At 44.6% G+C, this 22,849-nt stretch overlaps 1 protein-coding gene across 1 annotated transcript in view; it reads right to left on the reverse strand.

Annotated features, from left to right (window-relative positions):
• The window catches only part of plekhh1 (pleckstrin homology domain containing, family H (with MyTH4 domain) member 1), a 154,412-nt gene that overhangs the window by 125,793 nt on the left and 5,770 nt on the right, over nucleotides 1-22,849 (reverse strand). The window contains exon 2 of the mRNA XM_041214639.1: nucleotides 6,596-6,773. Coding sequence (XP_041070573.1) covers nucleotides 6,596-6,721 — 126 coding nt within the window. The 5' untranslated portion in view covers nucleotides 6,722-6,773. The remainder of the gene's footprint in view (nucleotides 1-6,595; nucleotides 6,774-22,849) is intronic.

The following is a 22,849-nucleotide window of genomic DNA, read 5'->3' on the forward strand; positions in this document are numbered from 1 at the left end:
GTGACTTCCCGGGAGTTGAAATGTGGCCTTTTTCCTGCAAGCAGAGAGAGGGCTATAACTGGGGCTGTCAGTAATGACCCTTCAGCACTTTCTACTTTGCCAGGCAGCTAAAGACTCAGTATATTGTAAAATCCTCCACAAAACCTCTCAAACACAGAGGTCTAATGTAAATTAAAGAACTTCATAATGATTATTGTTTTGAAATAGGGAATGGTGACTGACGTCATTGTAATCATTGTAATCCACTGATGTCTGCCTTGTTTGCTTGTGCTTCTGTTTAATGTTATTTCTTAAAACTTGTAAGTGTTAAGTGCAGCAGGCTTGAGAGGAACAGCTGACTTTGGACCCCTGGTTCCCAAAGCTTTCCAGCACTGAGGGTTTTCCTCACGTCATGTGCCAGGGATGAAGAATTTCAGTGATGTAGAGAGACCAGAGAAACTGGGATCGCTGTCCTTAGAGCTGAGAAGGTTACGGTGACATTTAAAGGAGTTGTTCAACATCATGAAAGATTTGGTAGAGTTGACATAGAGAAACCATTTCCACTGGCAGGAGGGTCAACCAGCAGAGAACACAGAATAATTGACAAAAGAATTCAGCAAGTGTTCTGATCTGCAATGCACTGCCTGAAAAGCTGGTGAAAGCAGGTTCAGAAATAACTTTCAAAAGGGAATTGCATAAATACTTGAAAAGGAAAAATGCGCAGAACTATTTGGAAAGAACAGTGGAGGGGGATAGGAATAATTGGATATTTGTTTCACCGCTTAGGCACAGGCACAATGGGCTGAATGGCCCCCTTCTGTGTTTTAACATCCTGCCATATTATGTCTGGGTCAGTTGCAGACGAATCAATAGAGATTGATTCCTGTGATTAGCCAACAACTCCATTATTGCTGTATTATGTAGATACCAGGATGGTAAAAAGAGAAACAGATGCACTTTGATCTTTTATTTCCTAGAATTTCTAGGTTCCTATATAATTACCTTGATTTGGAACTCTAGCCAAAGTTTTGCTTCCTGTTAGTTAGAGGGATCCGGAACATACAGTGGTAACTATCTACCATTTCCAACTTACATCGAAACAACAGTTTGGCTTTATATAAGTCCCTGAGCACAATAAAGCAGCCAAAATACATGCCCCAGGAATGTTAAGAAACTAAGCCTGACACTGTGAGCCAGATGATAGGACAGGTGACTAAAGTTTGATCAAAGAAGCAGGTTTTAAGGAGTGAGAATGGTGAGAAAGGTAGAGAGATGGAGGAGGGATTTAGGAAAGGAATTCTAAAGCTTGGGGCCTAGGCAGCTGAAGACACGGCTGCTACTGGTGGAACGATTAAAATCAGGGGTGCATAAGAGGCCAGAATTGAGGAGCACAGAGTTTTTGGAGGGCTGTAGAGCCAGAGGAGGTTACAGAGAATAGGGAGGGGTGACAAGGCCATGGATCGATTTTAATAACCAGAATAAACAAGATTGAATCATGTTTCAATTCACAGGGAGTGTGGGCATGAGAAGGAAAATGGTCTGGAACAAGCTCAAATTGTAATAGGTCCTTCATGGCAAACACTGGGAAAGCCACATTACTAGCCGAGCAATGGAAGCCATACTACTTGGTGCCACCAAAGGCATAGAGGAGCAGCGGAAGAGGGAGCTCCTTGCCTCTGAAGACACGTACATTGTCCGTTTGACACTGCACTGCCACTGAAGGCAAGGAAAGGGGAGGAGGGAAGAAAATTGCATTCATACAGTCTTTCACAACCTCAGAACCTCCCAATACACACCTTACAAACCAATTAAGCACTTTTTGAAGTGTAACCCCAGTTGTAAAGATGGGAAACACAGCAGCCAATTTGTGCACACAGCAAGTTTCCACATAAGCTACACTTTTGAATCTGATCTGCACCATATCTGGTCTGGCTGTGTTCAATGGGACACAATAGAAGGAGATTTACACTGCGTGTAATTTGAGCTGTGCATGACCTGGCAATGCTCAATGGAACAGTGTGAAACAAGGAGTTCAAACCTTTAGTCTCTGTTAACCATGACAGTGCATACTATTGAGACTCAGGGTGGGACCATGTGTACGGGATAAATTGATGTTCCCATTAATATAGAGAGCTCAGTGTTCTGATGTACCCACCGCAGTGAGAACAGCGCTAAAAACGGTGCTTTCCAAATCTCCAGATCCACAAAATTCAAACCAGACCAAGCCAGGAAATTAATGAAAATAGCCAGAATCAGCCTTGATTAGGAAAGGCTGCACACGCCCTCCAGCTCCAAGTCATTAAACTTGTGTCAATCTTTAACTGGAGGTATCCAATACAGACACGGCACAGGAAAAAAGCGTGAAAAAAATCTTCTGTCATTCCCCTGCAATGACATCCCTCACTTCAGTCAGCAGCAAAGTTCTTCAGAAGAGGAAGCTAAGAAGAGGACGATCAAAAGAAATCTTGCCTCTGGTGGCAGGAGCTGAGTCCTGGGGGCATAATTCCCTCATTCTGAAACCGCGGACATAATAAGCCAGCAATTTAGGGTAATTGTCAGTGCCATTCTCATCCCGACACCTCCCTTAGTAGGTTCTATGGTCTTTCTAATTATAGAATGAAACCGCTGGAGAATCTGGCATTAATCAGGGTCCAGTGATTACAGCCTGAAAGGGAGAAGGAAAACTGACTTCAGAGCCTGCCAGCATTGAATGCTTGGGAAGCGTGGAACCTTCTGGACCATCCCAACAGCAGCTTGACGCCACCTCACTGGGTGTGTTCTTAACCGTCGACAAACCCATTCTGACTACATATACAAAGAAAGAAAGAGACAATGTTCACCGATGCAGTGTCTTTCAGCACCTCGGGATATCCCAAAGAGCTTTACAGCAACTTTAAAATGCCGGCGCCACTGTAATGGGGTAAACTGGACAGCAGATTTATATACGAGGTCACACAAACAGAAATGAGATAAATGACCAGGCAATCTTTTTTTTTAAAGTGATGATGGTTGAAGGGTAAATATTGGCCTAGATACCGGAGATAACTCCCCTGCTCTTCTTCGAATAGTAGTGCCATGGGATCTTCTACATCCACTGAGAGGGCAGACAGGATTTTGGTTTAATGTCTCATCTGAAGGGAGGCTCCTCCAACATTGTGGCACTCCCTCAGAACTGCACTGAAGTTTTAGAATGAATTATGTGCTCAATAATTTTACCCAATTCACCAGCTTAAACATCCACTTCCTTCACCACCTGTGTACTGTGGCTACAGTGTGTACCGTCTACAGAACCCACTGCAGTAACTCACTAAAGGTTCTTTAGCAGCACCCTCCAAATATTCAACCTTCACACCTGGAAGGACAAGCAGGTATATGGGACACCTTCTCATCCATTTTCCCTCCATGTTGCACTCCACCATGTATCACATGTACTAAACATGTATCACTATCCCTCCATTGTTATTGGGTCAAAATCCTGAAAGTCCCTTCCTAACAGCACTATGGAAACACTTTCAGCACACGGACTGCAGCAGTTTAAGAAGGCAACTCACCATCTTCTCAAGGAAACTATGGATAGGCAATAAATAACCTTGCCAGAAATAACGCTCCCACATCCTGAGAATCAATTTTTTTTAACATCTCTGAAATGGGACATGAACCTCTGACCTTCTAACTCAGATAAGACACTGAGCCAAGATTGACACCTGACAAGCATGGCTGACTGATCTCTAGAATACTATATGTCTAATCCAGAGCTATTAAGAAAAACAGGCGCCAGAGGCTTGGAATCAAAAAGCTACCCTATATGTACGGAACTAGTTACAGTCTGAACTCTGACACACACACAATTTTAACAAGACATAGTTAAAGTGTACATGATAGTTAAAGTGTAACATGATTAGCCACTGTGACGTATAAACTCACAACTGGGCTATCAACCAGCCTTGCATTAGAACTATGGATAGAGATGATTGGGGTGCAGGTCCAAATCTAGATTATCAAAGTTATTTTCTGGAAAACCATGCCACCCACTGAGACTGCCACCTTGATCCGACAGCACAAGCTCTCAGGTCTCCCTGCTTCATTCAGCCCACTACACACCCCAAATTTACTGCAATATCTAAAACGAAGGGCAGAATTTTTTGTCCCATGGACAGGTGCCGCCCGACCCGATCGGGAGTAAAATAGTAGGCAATGGCCTCGGGCGAGCTTCCCGACGTCACTGCACACTCGCATGATATTTCGGTGGGTGGGCACATGAGAGTTGGCAGCACATCTGCCGACAATTAAGAGGCTTATTAAGGCTATTAGAGAAGTAATTGAACACTATTTTCCCCTGCCTGTCCAACCTTACGGTTGGTGGGTAGGCAAATAGACCAGGCGGCCTTTGCATTTTTTAGGAAACCTCATTCAAGGGCGGGATAAGGTTTCCAACAGTAAATTAAAAAAACAATAAAATTGCTTTAACACCATTGCTAACATGTCCCTCTTCGTGTGACTGAGTCACGTGTGGGGACATGTTTATATTATTTCTAAACTCTTCATTTTTCATTTTAAAATTCTTCAGCTCCCTGAGTTAGCTCCCTGCCTTCAGGGAGCTGTCAGTGGGCGCAGCCCCACGCCCACACAGGCTTTTGCGCTCACACTCCTCCTGCCCCTCACCCTGGCCTTGCTGAGGCTCTCACCACACTTCTCACGTTGGCTGGCCTTTAATTGGCGGTCCGTTTCGTGGCTGTTCCCAGGCCTGCCCATCGCGCCCGCCCAGTGAAGGGCAAGTCCTGCCCTGAGCCTCCAGGTCCTGCCTGATGACTCAAGAGCATTTGATTTTACAAAGACATTTGTATAAACTTTCATAAATTTGTTGATCCACACACATCAACATCACACTGCACAAACCTCAGAGAAAGTGATCAATTTAAAAACCCCCACCCGACCTCCACAACCCTGGTCCAAGTGAAGAAGCAATATCTTCCTACATTACTATTTTAACGAGAGGGCCTTGGTAAGGTCCAGTGGGCTCTATAAAACTGGGACAGTCATTCATGGTCCCATATGTGCCACATTCAACTGGGTTCCACATAATCTAAAGGAAATGGCCTCACATTGGGTTTTATATTATACTGGAACTGGCTCAGTCTCATGTGGTTCCACATGACCTACAGAAACTGATTCAGTTCCATTGGGTTCTTTATAACCTATAGGAACTGGTTCAGTCCCATTGAGTTCTATATGGTACAGGAACTGTTTGAATCCCATTGGGATCTATATACCCTACAGGAACTGGCTCGTTCCCATTGGGTTCTATATAATATATAGGGACTGGCTCATTCCCATTGGGTTCTATACAATGTATAGGAACTGGCTCAGTCCCTTGGGTTCTATATGACCTACAGGACCTGGCGCAGTACCATCAGGTCCTATATACTCTACAGGAACTGGTTCAGTCCCATTAGGTTCTATATGCCCTATAGGAACTGGCTCAGTCCTATTGGGTTCTATATGACCCACAAGAACTGGTTCAATACCACTGGGTTATATATGACCTACAAGAACTGGCTCAGTTGTATTGGGTTCTACATAATACAAGAACTGGCTCAATCTCATTGGGTTCTATATAACCTACAGGAACTGGTTCAGTTCCATTGGGTTCCATATACCCTACAGTAAGTGGTTCAGTCCCATTGGGTTCTATATACCCTTTAAGAAATGGCTCAGCCCCATTGTGTTCTATATGATCTATAGGAACTGGCTCAGTCCCACTGGGATCTATATACCCTACAGAAACTGGTTCAGTCCCATTGAGTTCTACTGATGTCCAGCAACTGGCTCAGTCCCATTGGTTTCTATATGACTCAAAGGACCTTGCTTAGTCCCATTGGGTTCTATATAATACAGGAAATGGCTCAGTCCCATTGGGTTCTATATGATGTGTAGGAACTGGCTCAATTTCCATTTGGTTCTATATATCCTACAGAAACTGGCTCAGTCGCAATGCATTCCATATAGCCTATAGGAACTGGTTCAGTCCTATTGTGTTCTACTTGACCTACAGCAACTATATGAACTAAAAGAAATGGTCCAGTTCCATTGAGTTCTGTATACCCCATCGGACTGGCTCAGTTTCGTTGGGTTCTGTATAATGTATAGGAACTGGCCCAGCCCCATTGGCTTTTACATGCGCACTGGGTAAAACAGACTGTTCTGGTTCGATTCCTTCACCCCACCCCAACCCCACTAGGGCTATCTGTACCTTGCTTGTCCTGCTTTCTACCCTTAATTAGCACATTCCTTAGATAATATCACCACCTTCAACACCTCTTTGTCCTTTTGTCTGTGACACCTTTTGGCTATTTCCACTATCACTGGCCTTCTATCCAGCTCTTCTTGTCCCACCACCCACCTTAAACCAGCTTATATTTCACCTCTTTTCTATTTTTCCTTAGTTCTGTTGAAGAATCATATGGACTCAAAACGTTAAATGTGTTCCTCTCCACAGATGCTGCCAGACCTGCTGAGTTTTTCCAGGTATTTTTGTTTTTGTTTTGGATTTCCAGCATCTGCAGTTTTTTGCTTTTATGTTATGGTTGGGAGTGTCTTTATGCTCCGCCATGCTCACCTTTTCAGCTAACAGCTCCCGGATCTTGCCTGCTTGCAACCGAAACCTGAAGAGTTGGGATTCCAGCGTAATGCACCGCTTCTGCCAGTTGAAGCCACCGCTGCCATTCTCGGTCATTGTCTCCATGATAACTAGCTCTCACCGGTGGTGGGGTGCACGTCCTCAAGGTTCTTCAACCCTGCAAACAAAGCACCTGTTACAAATCAGCGCCTGAACAGAGACTACTCGTTACTAAAGAAAGGAAAGATGGAAAGCACCAGAGTCCAACCTGAATGGTAGCAGCTCCCTTACTGTGACACTCCCTCAGCTGCAATGAAGCACCTGTCTGATTTTATGTTCAAGTCTTTGAAGTGAAGCTTGAACCAACAACCTTCTGATTCAGAGACAAGACTGCTACCCACTGACCAACATTAACAAGAATGGAAAAGAATGTTCAAGGAGCCCCAATAGCCAGCTACTGTAATGGGCCATATAGTATGCCACTCAGTCATATACACTAGCCAGGGGCCACAAGCACTTGTGGTCAGTTGGCAAATTTTAGCCACATAGACTGTCAGATCTTTTACACCTTCCCTCAGCATCCTGAGGATAGTTGGTCAGAGTTCATAAAATTACAAAAATACATAAACAAGCAGGTAATGTGGCCCAACCAGGCCACTCAAATCTCCTCCCATCTTTCCTCATCTATCAGCTTAACCTCTATTCCCTACTCCCTCATATGCTTATCTAACTTCTCCTTAAATGTATCAATACTCTTTGCTTCAACCACTCCCTGTGGTAGCGAATTCCACATTCCCAACACTCTTTGGGTAAAAAAAAGTTTCTTTTGAATTTCCTGTTGGATTTCTTGGTGACTGTCTTATATTGATGGCCTCCAGTTATGCTTTTCTCCACAAGAGGAAACATTCTCCGTGTCTACTTTATCAAAACCTTTCATGAATTTAAAAATCTGTTGGGTCACCCCTCAGCCATTTCTTTTCAAGGTCCAGCCTGTTCATCCTATCCTGACAGTTATATTGTCACAGCCCTTGTATCATCATTGTAAATCCTTTTTGTACCCTCTCCAGTGCCTCTATACCCTTTTATACTATGACTATCAGAACTGCATACAACTCAAAGTGTGGTCTAAGCAAGGTTCAATACAAATGCAGTACAATGTCTCCACTTTTCAGTTTTAATCCTCTAGAAATAAACCACAGTATTTGGTTTGCTTTTTGTTAAATGGTCTTAATAATCTGCTTTCCTTATTTTGGTGATTTGTTTATTTGTAATCCAAGATCCCTTTGCTCCCTTACTCCATTTAGCTTCTTATTTTCAAAATGACCCAATTATTTTTCGCACCAAAACGTAATACTTCACACTTGTCTGTGTTGAAAATCATTTGCCAATTATATCTCCATTCTGAAAGTTTATTAATTTCATCTTGTAATTTGTTGCAATTGTCCTCAGTATTGACTCTCCTCCCCAGCCTAATCTGGAGCTGGCCACAAATTTAGAAATTGTGTTTTTGATTCCAAAGTCTAAATTGTTAATGTAAGTCGGGAACAACTGTGGTCCCAGCACTGATTCTTGAGACCCAACTTCCCACTTTCTGCTATTCCGAGTCCCTGCCCTCTACCCTTACTCTCTGCTTGCAGCCAGCTAGCAATCTATTCTGTTACCTGTCTTTTGACTCTACACACTTGACTTTATTAATTAATCTATTACGTGGCACCTTATAGAGGCCTTTTGGAAATCTAGATACATTGCATTGACTGCATTACCTTAGTCTACACTCACTCACTCTATTACCAATTCAAAAAATTCAATAAGGTTGGTCAAGCAAGTTTTTCACTTTGGAAATCCATGCTATCCATTCTTATATTTTTCATTTACATGAAATTTTTTGTTTCTAGATGTTCTTCTATTTTCTCCTTTAGTAGGGATTCTATTATTTTTCCTACCACTAATGATAAGCTGATTGATCTATATTCCTTGGTCATGTTCTAGCTCCCTTCTAAAATATAGGTATAATTATACATGGTGTCCTCTAGCACTGCACCATTATCTAATGAATTATTAAATATGCATTTTGGTGCCTCTGTTATTAATTCACAAGATTCTTTTAAAATCTGTGTATTATCATAAAAATATAATAATTCTCACAATATTGTGATTTATTGAAAGTGGGTTAATAGTGGGATTTAATTGAATTGGAGACAGCTGGTCTGGAGGTTTTGTGCCATCAAAAAGGAAGCTAGGTTTGAAATGCTTTAGAATGTGAAGCGTAAGGAAAATTTGTATTTTTAGCTAAACCAGAGTAGCTTGAATTTCAAAGAGATGGTAAGATGTTACATCTAGCCAGAAGGAGCTAAGCCAAACAATGTGTTTATTTTTCCCAAAGGGTACTGATAAAATTAGTACTATGAAAGATTTATATTATGAGAAAAGTAAAGTTGCAAAAACATATGGGAGCAATGAACTTTGCATTAAAGGGGAGAAACATGTATAAAGGAGATGAGGCTATGTGTAAAAGGGGAAGAGATTCTAAGATCCAACACAAGTGTGAAAAGCCTCCAGCCTTTGTGCATCGAGTTGCTGTCATAAGGAACAGAAGCTGAGAAAACTCATTTTGAATGTGACTGTCCAGGATATTGTGTGGCTTTGCCTTAGTCTGTTTAAATCTATTTGTTTTTACTGTGGCCTTAACTGAAGTGTAACTGGGAGTCAGATTAATTAGGGGTTTTAGGAGTTATTATAGTAGTAATTTGTAGACCTATGCATTTGCTTGAAATTTTGTCTTTTGTTAATAAATGTTTAATTTAGTTTTCTAAAAACCTCTGAAGTTGTGGTAATCTCGTTACTTCTGAATTCAAGGCACACAACTCAAAATAAAATACAAATTGCAATACAGTTGTGACCACGTAATCAAGTTTCCCTTGTGGATTTGATCTGCCTGGCAAACATCATCTGCCATATCATAACAGTATAAAATCAGTTCACATTAGTGTGTTCACTTTTTCTGCTCTTTATTTTAAATGTTATAACTTTTTAAATCTCATCTTCTGGTGTCATGTCTAACTGATCTGGTAATTATTTTATTGGTAAGTTTATTTATCATTTTTGCCATTTCGCTATAAATGTCTGTGATTTTCAACAAGTCCATCTGTTAGTAGCCCTATTCCCATCGCAGATTTCCATTTTTAAAGTTTATATGCCTGTAGAATATTTTATTATTTTGTTTTATGTTCCTGGATAATTTAATTCCATAGTTCTTCTTTGCATTCATTCTTCACCTCCCCTAGTCTCTGTATTCTCCCCTCCTGTCCACATATTTTGTGCATGCCTCTTTCTTCACCCTCAATTTTTCCCTCATGTCTTTATCCATCCTCAGGTAGTGCCATTAGTGTTTAGTTTATTCTTGGTGTTAATGGACCTTGGACTTGGACTCTGATATACCATCCGCAATTCCTCAGCTAATTCAGAAGTCTGTGCCTGCATGCAGCAAGACCTGGAAAACATCCAGGCTTGGGCTGATAATTGCAAGTTGCATTCCTGCCACACAAGTGTCAGGCAATGACCAATGATGTCCACATCCCATGAGCAAATACAGAAAAAAAAGACACTAATTCTTTCCCGTTGCTGTCCTACATAATTGTTTGCCAATATTGCCGTCCATTTTATTTTCCCAGTTCCATTCTCAGCCCCTCAAAAATCAGCTTTTTCCAATCTATTACCCTGCTTTTTGTCATGCTCTTCTCAACTATAATCCTAACCAGTTTTATATTATAATGACAATTGCCTAGATTTCCTCCTACTTTCACTTCTCATCTGCTCTTGTACATTCCCCATTGCTAGATCCTATAATAAATCTTCCCTTGTTAGATTTCTTACATACTGAATTAGAAAGGAATCCTGTACATGTTGTAGAAACTCCATTTCCTTATCCCCTTTACCTACCTCTTCTGCCCAATTAATGTCAGGGTAGTTAAAATCCCCCATCATGGTTGCTTTCTGTTTTTCATTCATTTCCCCAATTGGTTTGCTTATTTTTTCCTCTACTCCCCTTTCACTGTTAGGTAGTCTGCAGACTACTCATATTAGTGTGATTGATCCTTTATTATCTATTATTTCCATCCACATGGATCCTATTTCTGTATTACTGATAGCTGTGTCCCTTTTGTCTGCTGCTGCTATGTTCTTCTAATAAATACAGTTAGCCCACATTCCCTTTTTCCCCTCTCTATCTCTTTTAATTATGTTATACATCACAACATTTAATTTCCAGCCCTGATTCTGTAGCCACGTCTCAGTAATCCCTACTATATCTGGCTCTTCACATATATTATCCTCTCAAGTTTCCCTGCTTTATTATGCACACTGTGTGCAATGCCCTACACTTCAACTCATTTTTAATAGCAATTCCTCTCATTTTATTTTTAGCCACCTTTTTTGCACTCCTGTTTTAGAACTCTATTCCTTGGCTATTTCTGCCCTCCCTTCGTTTAGTCTGTCCTTTACTCTCCTTTCCTGTTTTGTATATATTTAGGCTTCTTTCATTTCTTGTATATGGTTCCTCTGCCTTACTAATTTAAATTCTTTACTCAATCCTATGACCTCCGACCAGAAAATTAATATGTAGGATATGATTGGGCTTGGATCCAATATGTTTTTGCACTTCAGTCAACAACTAACATACCCTGGCCACTTTATGTGAGTACTTGGGGGAGGATAGGGGGAACCCTGTACCTGGTGTTAGCTGTAGTACAGAGGGTAGTGTTCTTGTCTCAGTCAGAAGGTCATAGGTTCAAGTCCCATTGCAGATAGATTTTCTTAAAATTAATTTTTGGGATATAGGCAAGGTCAGCATTTTTTATTATTTCATGGGATGTGGGCATCGCTGGCTAGGCCAGCATTTATTGCCCATCCCTAATTGCCTTTGAGAAGGTGGTGGTGAGCCGCCTTCTTGAACCGCTGCAGTCTGTGGTAAAGGTACACCCACAGTGCTGTTAGGGAGGGAGTTCCAGGGTTTTGACCCAGTGACAGCGAAGGAATGGTAATATATTTCCAAGTCAGGATGGTGAGTGGCTTGGAGGGGAACTTGAAAACTTGCAGGTAGTGGTGTTCACATGTATCTGCTGCCCTTGTCCTTCTGGATGGTGGATATTGTGAGTTTTGAAAGTGCTGGGGAAGCTTTGGTGAATTGTTGCAGTGCATTTTGTAGGTACACTGCTCCCCAGGTGGTGGAAGGAGTGAATATTTAAGCTGGTACATAGGGTATAATATTAAGCATTATAAATATTATTTCAGTCTCACACTTTTGTCTGGTCCTGAGGATGAGCCCCCTTTCAGGTGAAATCTTAAACAATGGTTTTGTTTTCCCTCTCACCTAGGTAAACATAAAAAGGTCCAATGACACACCATGAAGAATAACAGGAGATGTCTTCCCAGTGTCCTGGTCAATGCTTAACCATTAACCAAGATCACTCATACAGCTTAGCCAGTCATTATCGCATTACTGTTTGTGGGAACTTGCTCTGTGTAAAATGGCTGCCACTTACACGTACCATATGGCTCATCATCTTCCCATTGGCGGCCATGCCTTCAGCTGTCTTGGCCCCAACATCTGGAATTTTCTCCATAGTTCGTTCCATCTTCCTGGTCCATTTCTGTGATCAAACTTTTAGTTACCTCCTGCGAATGTCGTCTTCTTCTCAATGTCAAACTTTGTTTGATAATGTCCCTGTGAGGAGCCTTACAATATTTTCCTAAGTAAAAGGTGCTATATAAATGCAAGATGTTGTTGTATTGGTACAACTAGCGGCAATTTGTATTCGTGTAGCATGGTTCCAAGTCCCAAGATGTTTCATAGGAATGTTAGCCAAGCCGAAAAAAAACGTTAGGCCAGATAATTATGAGATAGGTTTTAAAGGAGGGGAGAGAGAGAGGGAGAGAGAGAGAGAGGAGAGAGAGAGGAGAGAGAGGGAGAGAGAGAGAGAGGAGAGAGAGAGGAGAGAGAGGGAGAGAGAGAGAGAGGAGAGAGAGGGAGAGAGAGAGAGGAGAGAGAGGGAGAGAGAGAGAGAGAGAGGGAGAGAGAGAGGGAGAGCGAGGGAGAGAGAGAGAGAGAGAGAGAGAGGGAGAGAGAGAGGGAGAGAGAGAGGGAGGAGAGAGAGAAGGAGAGAGCGTGAGAGAGAGAGCGAGAGATTGAGATGTGGAGAGGTTTAGGGAGGAAATTATAGATCTTAGGGCATGGGCAATTAAAGAATTGCTGTCTACAGTGGAGTGAAGAATATGAGGGATGGGTCAGAGGCTGGAGGAGTGCAGATATCTGAGTGTTGTAGGTCTGGAGGAGATTACAAAGAGAAGGAGAGTGAGGCCATCGAGTGTCTGAATACAAGGATGAGAATTTTAAAATCGAGGTGTTGCCATTGTCGACGAGCAAGCAAAGGAGCATGGGTGAATGAAAGTTGGTGAGGGTTAGGATGTGGGAAGCAGAGGTTTGGATGAGCTCAATTTACGGAGACTGGCCTGGAGAGAATTAGATCAGTCGAGTCTGGAGGTACCAAAAGCATGGATGAGGATTTCAGCAGCAGATGAGCTGAGGCAGGGGCGGAGACGGGTATTGTTGGCCTTGTATGGCTAGACTAAGCTCTCCTCCCAGCCCAATCAAAATGGCAACTGGAAGTAAAGGGCACTGGCAAGGCTTTTCCTGACCTGGCACCACATGAACATATCTCCAGGGTCAGTCACACTTGGAGGATCCTCTAAGGAAAACTGGTAGGAGACTGGCCCAATGGGTCTGCTATCGTCATACAGGCAGCTTTGGAGAGTCCATTTCATATTTAGGGGCTAAACTTGATAACAAAGCCCTGATTTAACCAACCATCTGCACCCATTGTCCCGCAACTCAATGCTCACAGACCATATGTTAATTGGAATAATCAGCGCACAATGGACCGAGTGTCTTTCTGCATGACAGACACATTAAGACAAGGTTCGGTAATCAAACACAGTCCAGGAGAGATAAGGTAAATGGAGAGGGAGAGCACAAGAGCAAGAGAACAGATCCGTTCAGTGCCTGAGAGGCTGTCACCGTGCCAGAAACTGCAGGTTGGGAGGTCAAGAGCCAAGAGAGACCAATCGCTAGGGACAAAATGACTGACATCTCATGGATTTCCAAATACGCTTGGTGCTTAATCATTTTCACCATTTCCATGGTACAAAACTACGGCTGAAAGTGATCTTTTGAAAGCTCTGTAAAACAACCAGGCCTGCAACACACTTCCATCCACATTTTGACAGAATAGGAGGCTGAAACTCTTATTTTCCCTCAGTGCAGGTCTCCTCATATCACGTAACATTCTTTATCTAACTATGAATATACCAAGAACAGGACAGCCATTGTCAGGAATTCAGCGTGATTCCCATTCCCACCAATCGCCTACCCACCCTCGCCACCCTAAGGTTTCATCAGCTGGTATGCTAGGATACTGCTGTACCTCTCAACACTAAACCCAGTTAAATAAAGAGCCGCTGTCACAAGATATACAGCACACAGAATAGTACTCGAAATCCTGTTCACCCAGCACCCCTGTGCCCGATGACTTGTCCTAATATCGTCCCAAGTGGCTCAGTTTCAGATTTTGCTTGATAATGCCCGTGAAGCGCTTTGGAATGTTTTACTATCTTATAGGTGCTATATAAATGCAAGTATTTGTTTTTGGTCAATTATTTTTTTTTGAAAAATAGACTTTATTCATAAAATATCAGGAAGAACATTACAAAATATTTCTAAATGGCCATCACAAAAAGTACAATCAGATTCAACTTTTACACATGGATCATGAGGAGCTTCAATACAATCAATGAATATTACAATAATTTCAATATGGTCATTACAGACAGTCAGACAGTGCAATGGGATTGGAGTTATCAATCAAACATCATGCTGCTCTCTGAGGTGCTTCAGTACAATTATAATACAATTAGTATTCACCGCATACATTCATTGTGAGCCGTACAGCCCGAGGGGTCTATACAATTCCCAGCCCCTCGTGCCCTATGGCAGAAAGGTCTTAGACAGTGACCTTTCCCCATTGCGCCTTTGTGCCGGCTGCCCCAAGCTTTAGTGCGTCCCTCAGTACGTAGTCCTGGATCTTGGAATGTGCCAGTCTGCAACTCTTTGCACTGGAAGACCAACAAATTTCAGGCAGACCAAAGAGCGTCTTTCACCGAGCTGATGATCCTCTAGCTGCAGTTGATGTTTGTCTCGGTGTCTGTCCCTGGGAACAGCCCGTAGAGCACAGAGTCCTGTGTCACCACACTGCTCGGGATGAACATCGACAGAAACCACCACGTCCGTCTCCAGACCTTCATTCCAAAGGCACAATCTACAAGGAGGTAAACAACGGTCTCGTCCCCACCACAGCCACCTCGAGGGCAACGTGCCGAGGGGGTGAGACTCCTGGTATGTAGCAAGGATCTGACAGGGTGGGTCTGTCTCACCACCAGCCAAGCTACATCTTGGTGCTTGTTGGAAAGTTCTGGTGATGAGGCATTCTGCCAAATGACTTTGACAGTCTGCTCGGGCAACCATCCGACAGGATCCACCATCTCCTTTCCCCGCAGGGCCTCTAAGAGGTTACGTGCCGACTACTGCCTGATGGACTTGTGGTCAAAGGTGTTTCTCTGCATAAATTTTTCCACGAGGGACAGGTGGTATGGCATGGTCCAACTACTTGGAGTGTTCCGCAGCAGTGTGGCCAGACCCATCCTTCGCAACACCGGGGACAGGTAGAACCTCAGCACGTAGTGACACTTGGTGTTTGCGTACCGAGGGTCTACACACTGCTTGATGCAGCCGCACACAAAGGTGGCCATCAGTATGAGGGCGATGTTGGGCACGTTTCTTCCCCCTTTATCTAGAGGCTTGTACATCGCCTCCCTGCAAACACGATCCATTTTCAACCTCCAGATAAAGCGAGAGATGGCTCAGGTGATCGCCATCACGCAGGAGTGTGGAATGGGCCAGACCTGCGATACGTACAGCAACAGTGAGAGTGTCTCACACCTGATGACCAGGTTCTTAGCCACAATGGAGAGGGAGCGTCGCTCCCACATGCCCAGTTTTCTTTCCACCATAGACACTCGCTCCTTCCAGTGTTGAACGCATGCCCCATTCCTTCCTAACCATATCCTCAGTGCCTTCAGCCCTGACAGTGAAGGGGACAAAGGATTGGTCAGCCCAGTTCCCAAAGAACATGGCCTCGCTCTTCCCATGATTTTCCTTGGCTCCCGAGGCCAGTTTGAACAGGTCGCAGATGTGGATCAGTCTGCGCACCAACAGTGGATCTGAGCAGAAGACGGCGACATTGTCCGTGTACAGGGAGGCTTCGACCTGAGTGCCTCCACTGCATGGGATCTTCGCTCCTCTTATGCCTGGATCCTTCCTGATGGACTCAGCAAAGTGTTCAATGCAACATATAAACAGGAGAGGGGAGAGAAGGCAGCCCTGCCTGACTCCAGATTTAATTGGAAAGCTATCTGATTCCCACCCATTAATTGAGACTGCGCTACTGATGTTAGTGTAGAGCAGTTGGATTCAGTTGCGGATTCCTTCCTTAAACCCCATTTTGGAGAGCACATCCACCATGTAGGTGTGCGATATTCTGTCAAAGGCCTTCTCCTGATCCAGGCTGCTGAGGCAGGTGTCCACAACCCTGTCCTGCACATAGGCAATCATATCCCTGAGCAGCGCAAGGTTGTCAGAGATCTTTCTGCCAATTCCAGAGCACACTTGACCTGATTGGCAATGACTTTGGACAGAATTTTATAGTCCACATTCAACAGTGAGATGGGTCGCCAATTTCTAATTTTCTCCCTTTCCCCCTTGTACTTGTAGATGAAGGTGATGATGCCTTTCCTCATGGATTCTGTTACGCTGCCGGCCAGATGCATACTCTCTTACGCTTCTAGCAGGTCTGGGCCAATCCAGTCCCACAGAGCCAAATGCAACTCAGCCGGCAAGCCGTCGCTTCCGGGAGTCTTACTCTTCTCAAAGGACTCAAGGGCTTTAGTCAGTTCATCAGGAGTTAACGGTTTATCTAAACCCTCCCGTGTACTGTCTTCTAAGACCTCCATGATAGAGGACAGCAAGGACTGGGAGGCTGCGCTGTCTTTGGGCTTCACATCATACAATCTGGCATAAAAAGATTTGCTGATCCTTAAAATGTCGGACTGCGATGACTTTACTGAGCTGTCTTCTTCCTTCAGGCTGCTGATCACAGAGCTCTCTCTGTGTACCTTTTGGAAGAAGAAACGTGAACATGTCTCATCCTGCTCCATGAAGCGGACTCTGGACTGGAAGATGATCTTGGAGGCCTCCAAGGTAAAGAGCGAGACTTGCTGGCTCTTCACCTCTTGGAGTTCCTCCATGACATCGAGCCCCATTGACTGCAGCTGGAGCAGGTTCTGTATGTTTTTCTGGAGTCAGGACATTTCCCTCTGTTCCTTTCTAGCTTACTGGAAGTCTTTGAAGATGAAAAGCCTCTTGATGTTTCCCGTGATCGCTTCCCACCAGTGTGTCAGGGACTCAAAGAGGGGTTTCATGGTTCTCCAACCTTTGTAATCCCTCTTGAGCTCCTCAATGTTCTCTGGGGTCAGCAGTTGCACGTTCAGCTTCCATGTCCCCCTGCCAACCCTCTGGTCTTCCTGTAAGTGACAGTCAGCCAGTAGGAGGCAGTGATCAGAGAAAAACACCGGCTTGACGTCGGTGGATCTGACTGCGAGTGCTTGGGACACAAACAGGAAGTCTATCCTGGAATGGATGGACCCATCTGGCCGCGACCAGGTGTATCTATGCTGCGCTCCATCTGCAGGGTTGCTGAAGACGTCGTGCAGCTTGGCATCCTTAACTGTTTCCATCAGGAATCTGGACGTAGTGTCCAATCTGCTGTTGGCCCTGCCGGATCGTCCAGCCGCATTGATGATGCAGTTGAAGTCACCGCCCAGAATGACCGGCCTGGAGGTTGCCAGCAGCAGTGGGAGCTGCTGCAAAACCACCAGCCACTCACCCTTTTGAGCCAGGGCATACACGTTAATTAACCAGAGTGGAGCATTCTTGTAATTACGTCTGCTATGAAGAGGCACCTGCCCACCACCTTCTTAACCTTGGAAATGGTGAAGTTGCCTCCCCGCAGTAGAATACCAAGGCTGGAGGAACGAGAGTTGTTTCTTCCCAACCAGATCGATGGCCCATGGGACCACCATTGTGACCATTGCCTGTAGGAGCTGAGATGTGGTAACGCACACTCCTGCAGAAACAACAGGTCAGCTTTGACCTTGGCAAGGTAATCCAAGGTCACAACACATCGCATAGTAGATTTAATGCTATGCACATTAATGGATATAATCTTTATCCCCATTTTTAAAGCACCTTGTCATTTATCAAACCTGCTGTCTTTGAGAGTTCCAAACCTTTGGTCTGCTCCTGCATACCCATAGTGTTCACAAATTGTCTCACTTTGGATGGGCTGAGGAATCTGTCCTTAACCACCCCATTGGAGATGTTCTGCTCAGGTCGCATATGGGGTTTCATGCAAGGACCAAGCTTTGAATTGTTCTCTGTTGAAGAAGTCTCTCCAATCCTCCCCCCCTCTGGGGCGTTGCTATTCCCGGCTTACCGGAGCTGGGATGTGCTGAGCGCTTCACTGCTCCCAGATTTCTCAGCACTGGTCTCCTCATTGTCCCCAGTGTTCTGGAGCTCGGGTGGCTCGTCCTCCAGCTCCCTAGAGCTTTGCCGCTTCTTGATCCGAAGAGCAGCTGCCCTTGTCATCCATGTTGGATGGGAGACGCCTCTTGCCACTTGCCTGGGAAGTGGCTTGGTCCTTTCTTAGCCCATTCTTCCTTTTGGCTCTTTTCACCAGCTGCCACTCCCCCTGCTGATTTTCTGCTGCTTCCTCCTCCATTGATTCGCTGTGCTGAGGAGTGGGAGGTTCAGGGGGCAGTGCTGTTGATTGGCTGTCTGCTGCCTCAATCTTTTCCTTCACCTTGTCTTTCTCCGTGTCCTCCTTTGACCCATTGTTCTCACTGGGGTCCTTGGTGGTTGGAGGGTTGCAAGTGTCCTTGGTAGTAATGACACGAAGCATTTCATCTGCTTCCCCCTCATTGGCTTTGGCTGCCTGTGTGTTTGAGGCAGGTCTTGTAGAGGTGACCTGCCTTGCCACACTGGTTGCAGCACTTAGTCTGTTTGCAGTCCTTTGTCCGGTGCCCCTTCTGTTTGCAATTCTTGCAGAGGGCAGTGCTGTAGTTGGCCGCCACATGACCAGACTTGTCGCATGAGCGACAAAGTTTAGGCTGCCCAGCGTAGACAAGGTAGCCACAGCTTCCCCCGATAGTGAAGCTGGAAGAAGGGTGGAAGATCGCTCCCTTACCATCCGCCTTGAGGGTGACCTTGACCTGGTATTTGCTGGTCCAAATCCAGAAGGCGTCTTTAACCTCGGTGCAGCTCCCAACATTGTTGACGTACCTGGTGAGGAAGGTGAACACATCGGCAACAGGGACATGGGGATTGTAGAGATGCACAGTCACCACACGGTCCTGTTGCAATGGCACAGCAAAGAGCGACTCCACCGTCAGGATCCTCATCTGCAGCTGGTCTCTCTTCTCCTCGAACACCTTCAGGAACTTCACGTAGGCAGCCACATTCTTGAAGGTCACGTCGAAGTATCCAGCGCTGGGGAAGTCCTTCAGGCAGTAGATCTTTGCGGCTTCAAATCCTCACGACTCCAAAAGGATTTGCTTAATGAAGAAGGCACAATCCATGGGTGCTCATCCTTTGCTGTCCTTCACCGCCACCCGAACAGTATTACCTACCCCATGGTTTGGAGCACGACTGGTTATAGCCATCGCTTCACAACACTTGATCTTAGCCAAAAGGCCGAGGAGCATTTTGGTCAATTAATGTGCCAGTATAGACTCTTTAGCACACCTCAAATTCCACAAACTCACATTTGAAAGTAGAAACTCCATGTGAATCAGTCCTCCTTCCACTGAATTGCAGTTTTTTTTTCATCTTTTTAGTACTTGTACTGTTCCCGTTATATGCATTCTGCCACAGTGATACAAACCCAATCATATCCAGTCAGCAGATTTACTTGAGCCATTTAGCAGCAAGAATCTCCTTCAAACAGGACTCTATAACAACATGGTACCCTCTGCCTATCTGCTGTCTGAACACTGTGGCACATACATATTCATCTTGAAGGGCATCGGGAGTGGAGGAAGAGTGGCAGGGTTTTTGCTTTGTGCTTTCACCGCCTACGAAATAGGAACCATCGGGCAAAATCAAAGAGTAGCACTTGCCTGCAAGATCAGTTGGGGGCTGGGGCAGAGAGAGGAGAAAGAGAGAGCTGGAACAGGGTTAGAGACAGAGGAAGATAGACAGGTTGAATAGAGGGAGAGAGAACTGGCAAGGAGAGGGAAGTGCAGGCTGCCCCTTGGCAACATCAACCAAACACAAAACACCAGGCTCCACATGTAAGCTGGCAGCACCCCTATCTATCTCATCACCGCCTCTCTTAACCTCAGCGCTGTCCTCGGTTTGGCACACTGCTGGCCCAGCATCCAGTACTGGATGAGCAGAAAATTTTCTTGAGTTAAAATATTGGGAAAACTGAAACCATTGTCTTGGGTCCCCATCACAAACTCCAGTCCCTAAACGGTGACTCCATCCTCCTCCATAACCATTGTCTGAGGCTGAGCAAGATCATTTGCAACTTAGGTGTCCTATCTGGCCCCAAGCCTCACTGCCTCTCTCACTCACTCTTTAAGGTGTTCCTTAAAACTACTTCTTTAGCCAAGAATCTGACCACCCTGCCCTATTATCCCCTTAAGTGACTCAGTGTCAATTTTGCTCCTGTGAAGCACCTTGTGATGTTTTACAGCATTAAAAAGCATTATATAAATGCAATTGCTGTTGCTGTAGAGAAAGAGAGAGACACAGACAGAGAAAGAGAGAGCAGCAGTTTGGGATAGAGGCAGAGGAAGGTAGAGGCATACACAGAGAAGATGGAGAGATACAGAAAAAAGGAGAGGCAGGAAGTACATGTGCACACAGACAAAGACGCTGAAAGAGTGAAAGGGAGGACGAGACACACAATAACAGAGACAAGAGAGGGGAAAATAATGGGACAAAATCAGACAGCAAAAACACAGGTGGAGAGAAAGAGAGGATGAGAGTCCAGGTGAGGAGAATCACATGTAGAAACACAGATAGAAAGAAAATGCAAGAGCCAGAATGGAGAATCGGATAAAGAAAAGGGGAAAAAACATAGATGTTGGCAGAAGAGAGGAGGAAATTGACTGGAAAGTTCATGTTCTGTCAGGTCCATTCCAATTAATTAAGTACATCGTAAGTGGGAACAGACAGAAGTGCTCAAGATCCACACATTAACACTGAATTTCTGCACACCTTACATATGCCCTTGTTATGCTGCCAACCAGGAAATGGCATAGCCAAAACACTCAGACAAAACCCAAATTTTAATATGTGACATAATCATTGCTGATTCTACCAAACTCCAATTTCACTGGTGGGATCTACCCAGCACACCCCAAATCCTGAGGGAGGCAGTGCAGGGAGGAGAGGGGTCCATCAACACCCAAAATACAACGCCGCAGACAGTGCAGCCCTCCCTCAGTACTGCACTGGAGTGCCAGCCTAGATTATGTCCTGAAGTCTCTGGAGTTAAGAGTTGAATTTATGACCTTCTGACACAGGTGAGATTGCGATCACTGACCTGTGTTCAATGCTATGAGTTTGCCCCCTTTTCACACACTGGGAACTTTCAACCCAACACTGTACATCAGCCATTCACACACCGCAGCCTTCCCTCCATTATTGCCTCAACAATATTAATCAGTAGGTGCCTCAGTTGGTAGCATTCTCACTTGAGTCAGTAGATCATGGGTTCAGGTTTTACTCCCTGTGCAACACTGAGGGAGTGCTGTACTGTCAGAGGGACCGTTGTTCGGATGAGACATTAAACCGAGGCCCTGTTTTCCCTCTAAGGTGGGAGGTCACTATTCAGAAGAAGAACAGAGGGAAACGAAGGGCATAAATGACAGATCAATCTATCACAAGCAGCACACAGAAATGCTCCTGATGCCTGAACTCGTCAGCTGCTGGAGAAAAGGTTTACAATCAAGAAAAGAATTTGCAGACTCAACCAGATTTGGACGTGGCACTGACTTCGAGGCACTTTGCTCTGCTGCTGTTTCTTACAAGGAACAGATGGAAAAAAGCTTGCGACGATATAATTCAACTCTGCAACCTTTGACCCATGTCAGAGTAAAGTAAAATGCACACAAGGCAGCAGCATGTGGTGATGTTTTAATCTCCAACTAAACTGCGATACATCCCTTGCGAGGGTGAATGTTGGAGGACAATATCTTTAACTGGGAGTAGCAAAGATATCTTCGAATTCAGCTCAATCTTAAAGTGGGGAGCTGATTGTGCTGACAATGATGATCCATTCTGCTGCCTGCAGCCCATGGTTCAGGCCATTGCTGAGGGTAAAGTGTCCAGCTCACCAACTAGGTACTTCACCCAAGTGGCCAATTCTCATGCACAAATCGAGACAGAAAGTGTTATTTGACAATAGGAGCATCACATTAGAGTCTAGCGCTTTCAGTTATTACAAACTCACAGTGCCCGATCCACCAGGGATCTAGGGATTGTTATTAGAAGAAGGGGCACTGTCTGATCTGGTGCCGCCCCCACCACCACCTCCTCCCTACCCCACCACCCCACAAGTCCGAGGACACTGAGGTTAGTCCTCAGTCAGTGAGCTATCTCAGCACAGACTGGGAATCTTACCTACATCAGGGAAGTGGATGAATTGTTTTCAACACTTGTGGCTTTTCTTTTTACATATACAAAGATCTCTAAGGATAAATATTAGCACAGAGAGGTCATTGATAAACTGACATTTGAAAAGATCTTTTAGAAGAAAGGATTATATAAATGCTAGTCTTTCATGACCTCAGGAGGTCCCAAAGTGCTTTACAGCCAAAGGGTACCTTTGAAGTGGAGTTACTCCAGCAGTCTATTGTGCACAGCAAGCTCCCACAAACAGCAAGGTGATAATGATCAGATAATCTGTCTTAGTGATGTTAGTTGAGGGATAAATATTTGTCAGAATACCAGGGAGAACTCTCCTGCTCTTCTTCTTCACTGTGGGGTATTTTACCTCTGCTTGGAAGTACAGGTGGGGC

Source organism: Carcharodon carcharias, chromosome 20, assembly GCF_017639515.1.
Source record: "Carcharodon carcharias isolate sCarCar2 chromosome 20, sCarCar2.pri, whole genome shotgun sequence".
NCBI classification, from domain to species: Eukaryota; Metazoa; Chordata; class Chondrichthyes; order Lamniformes; family Lamnidae; genus Carcharodon; species Carcharodon carcharias.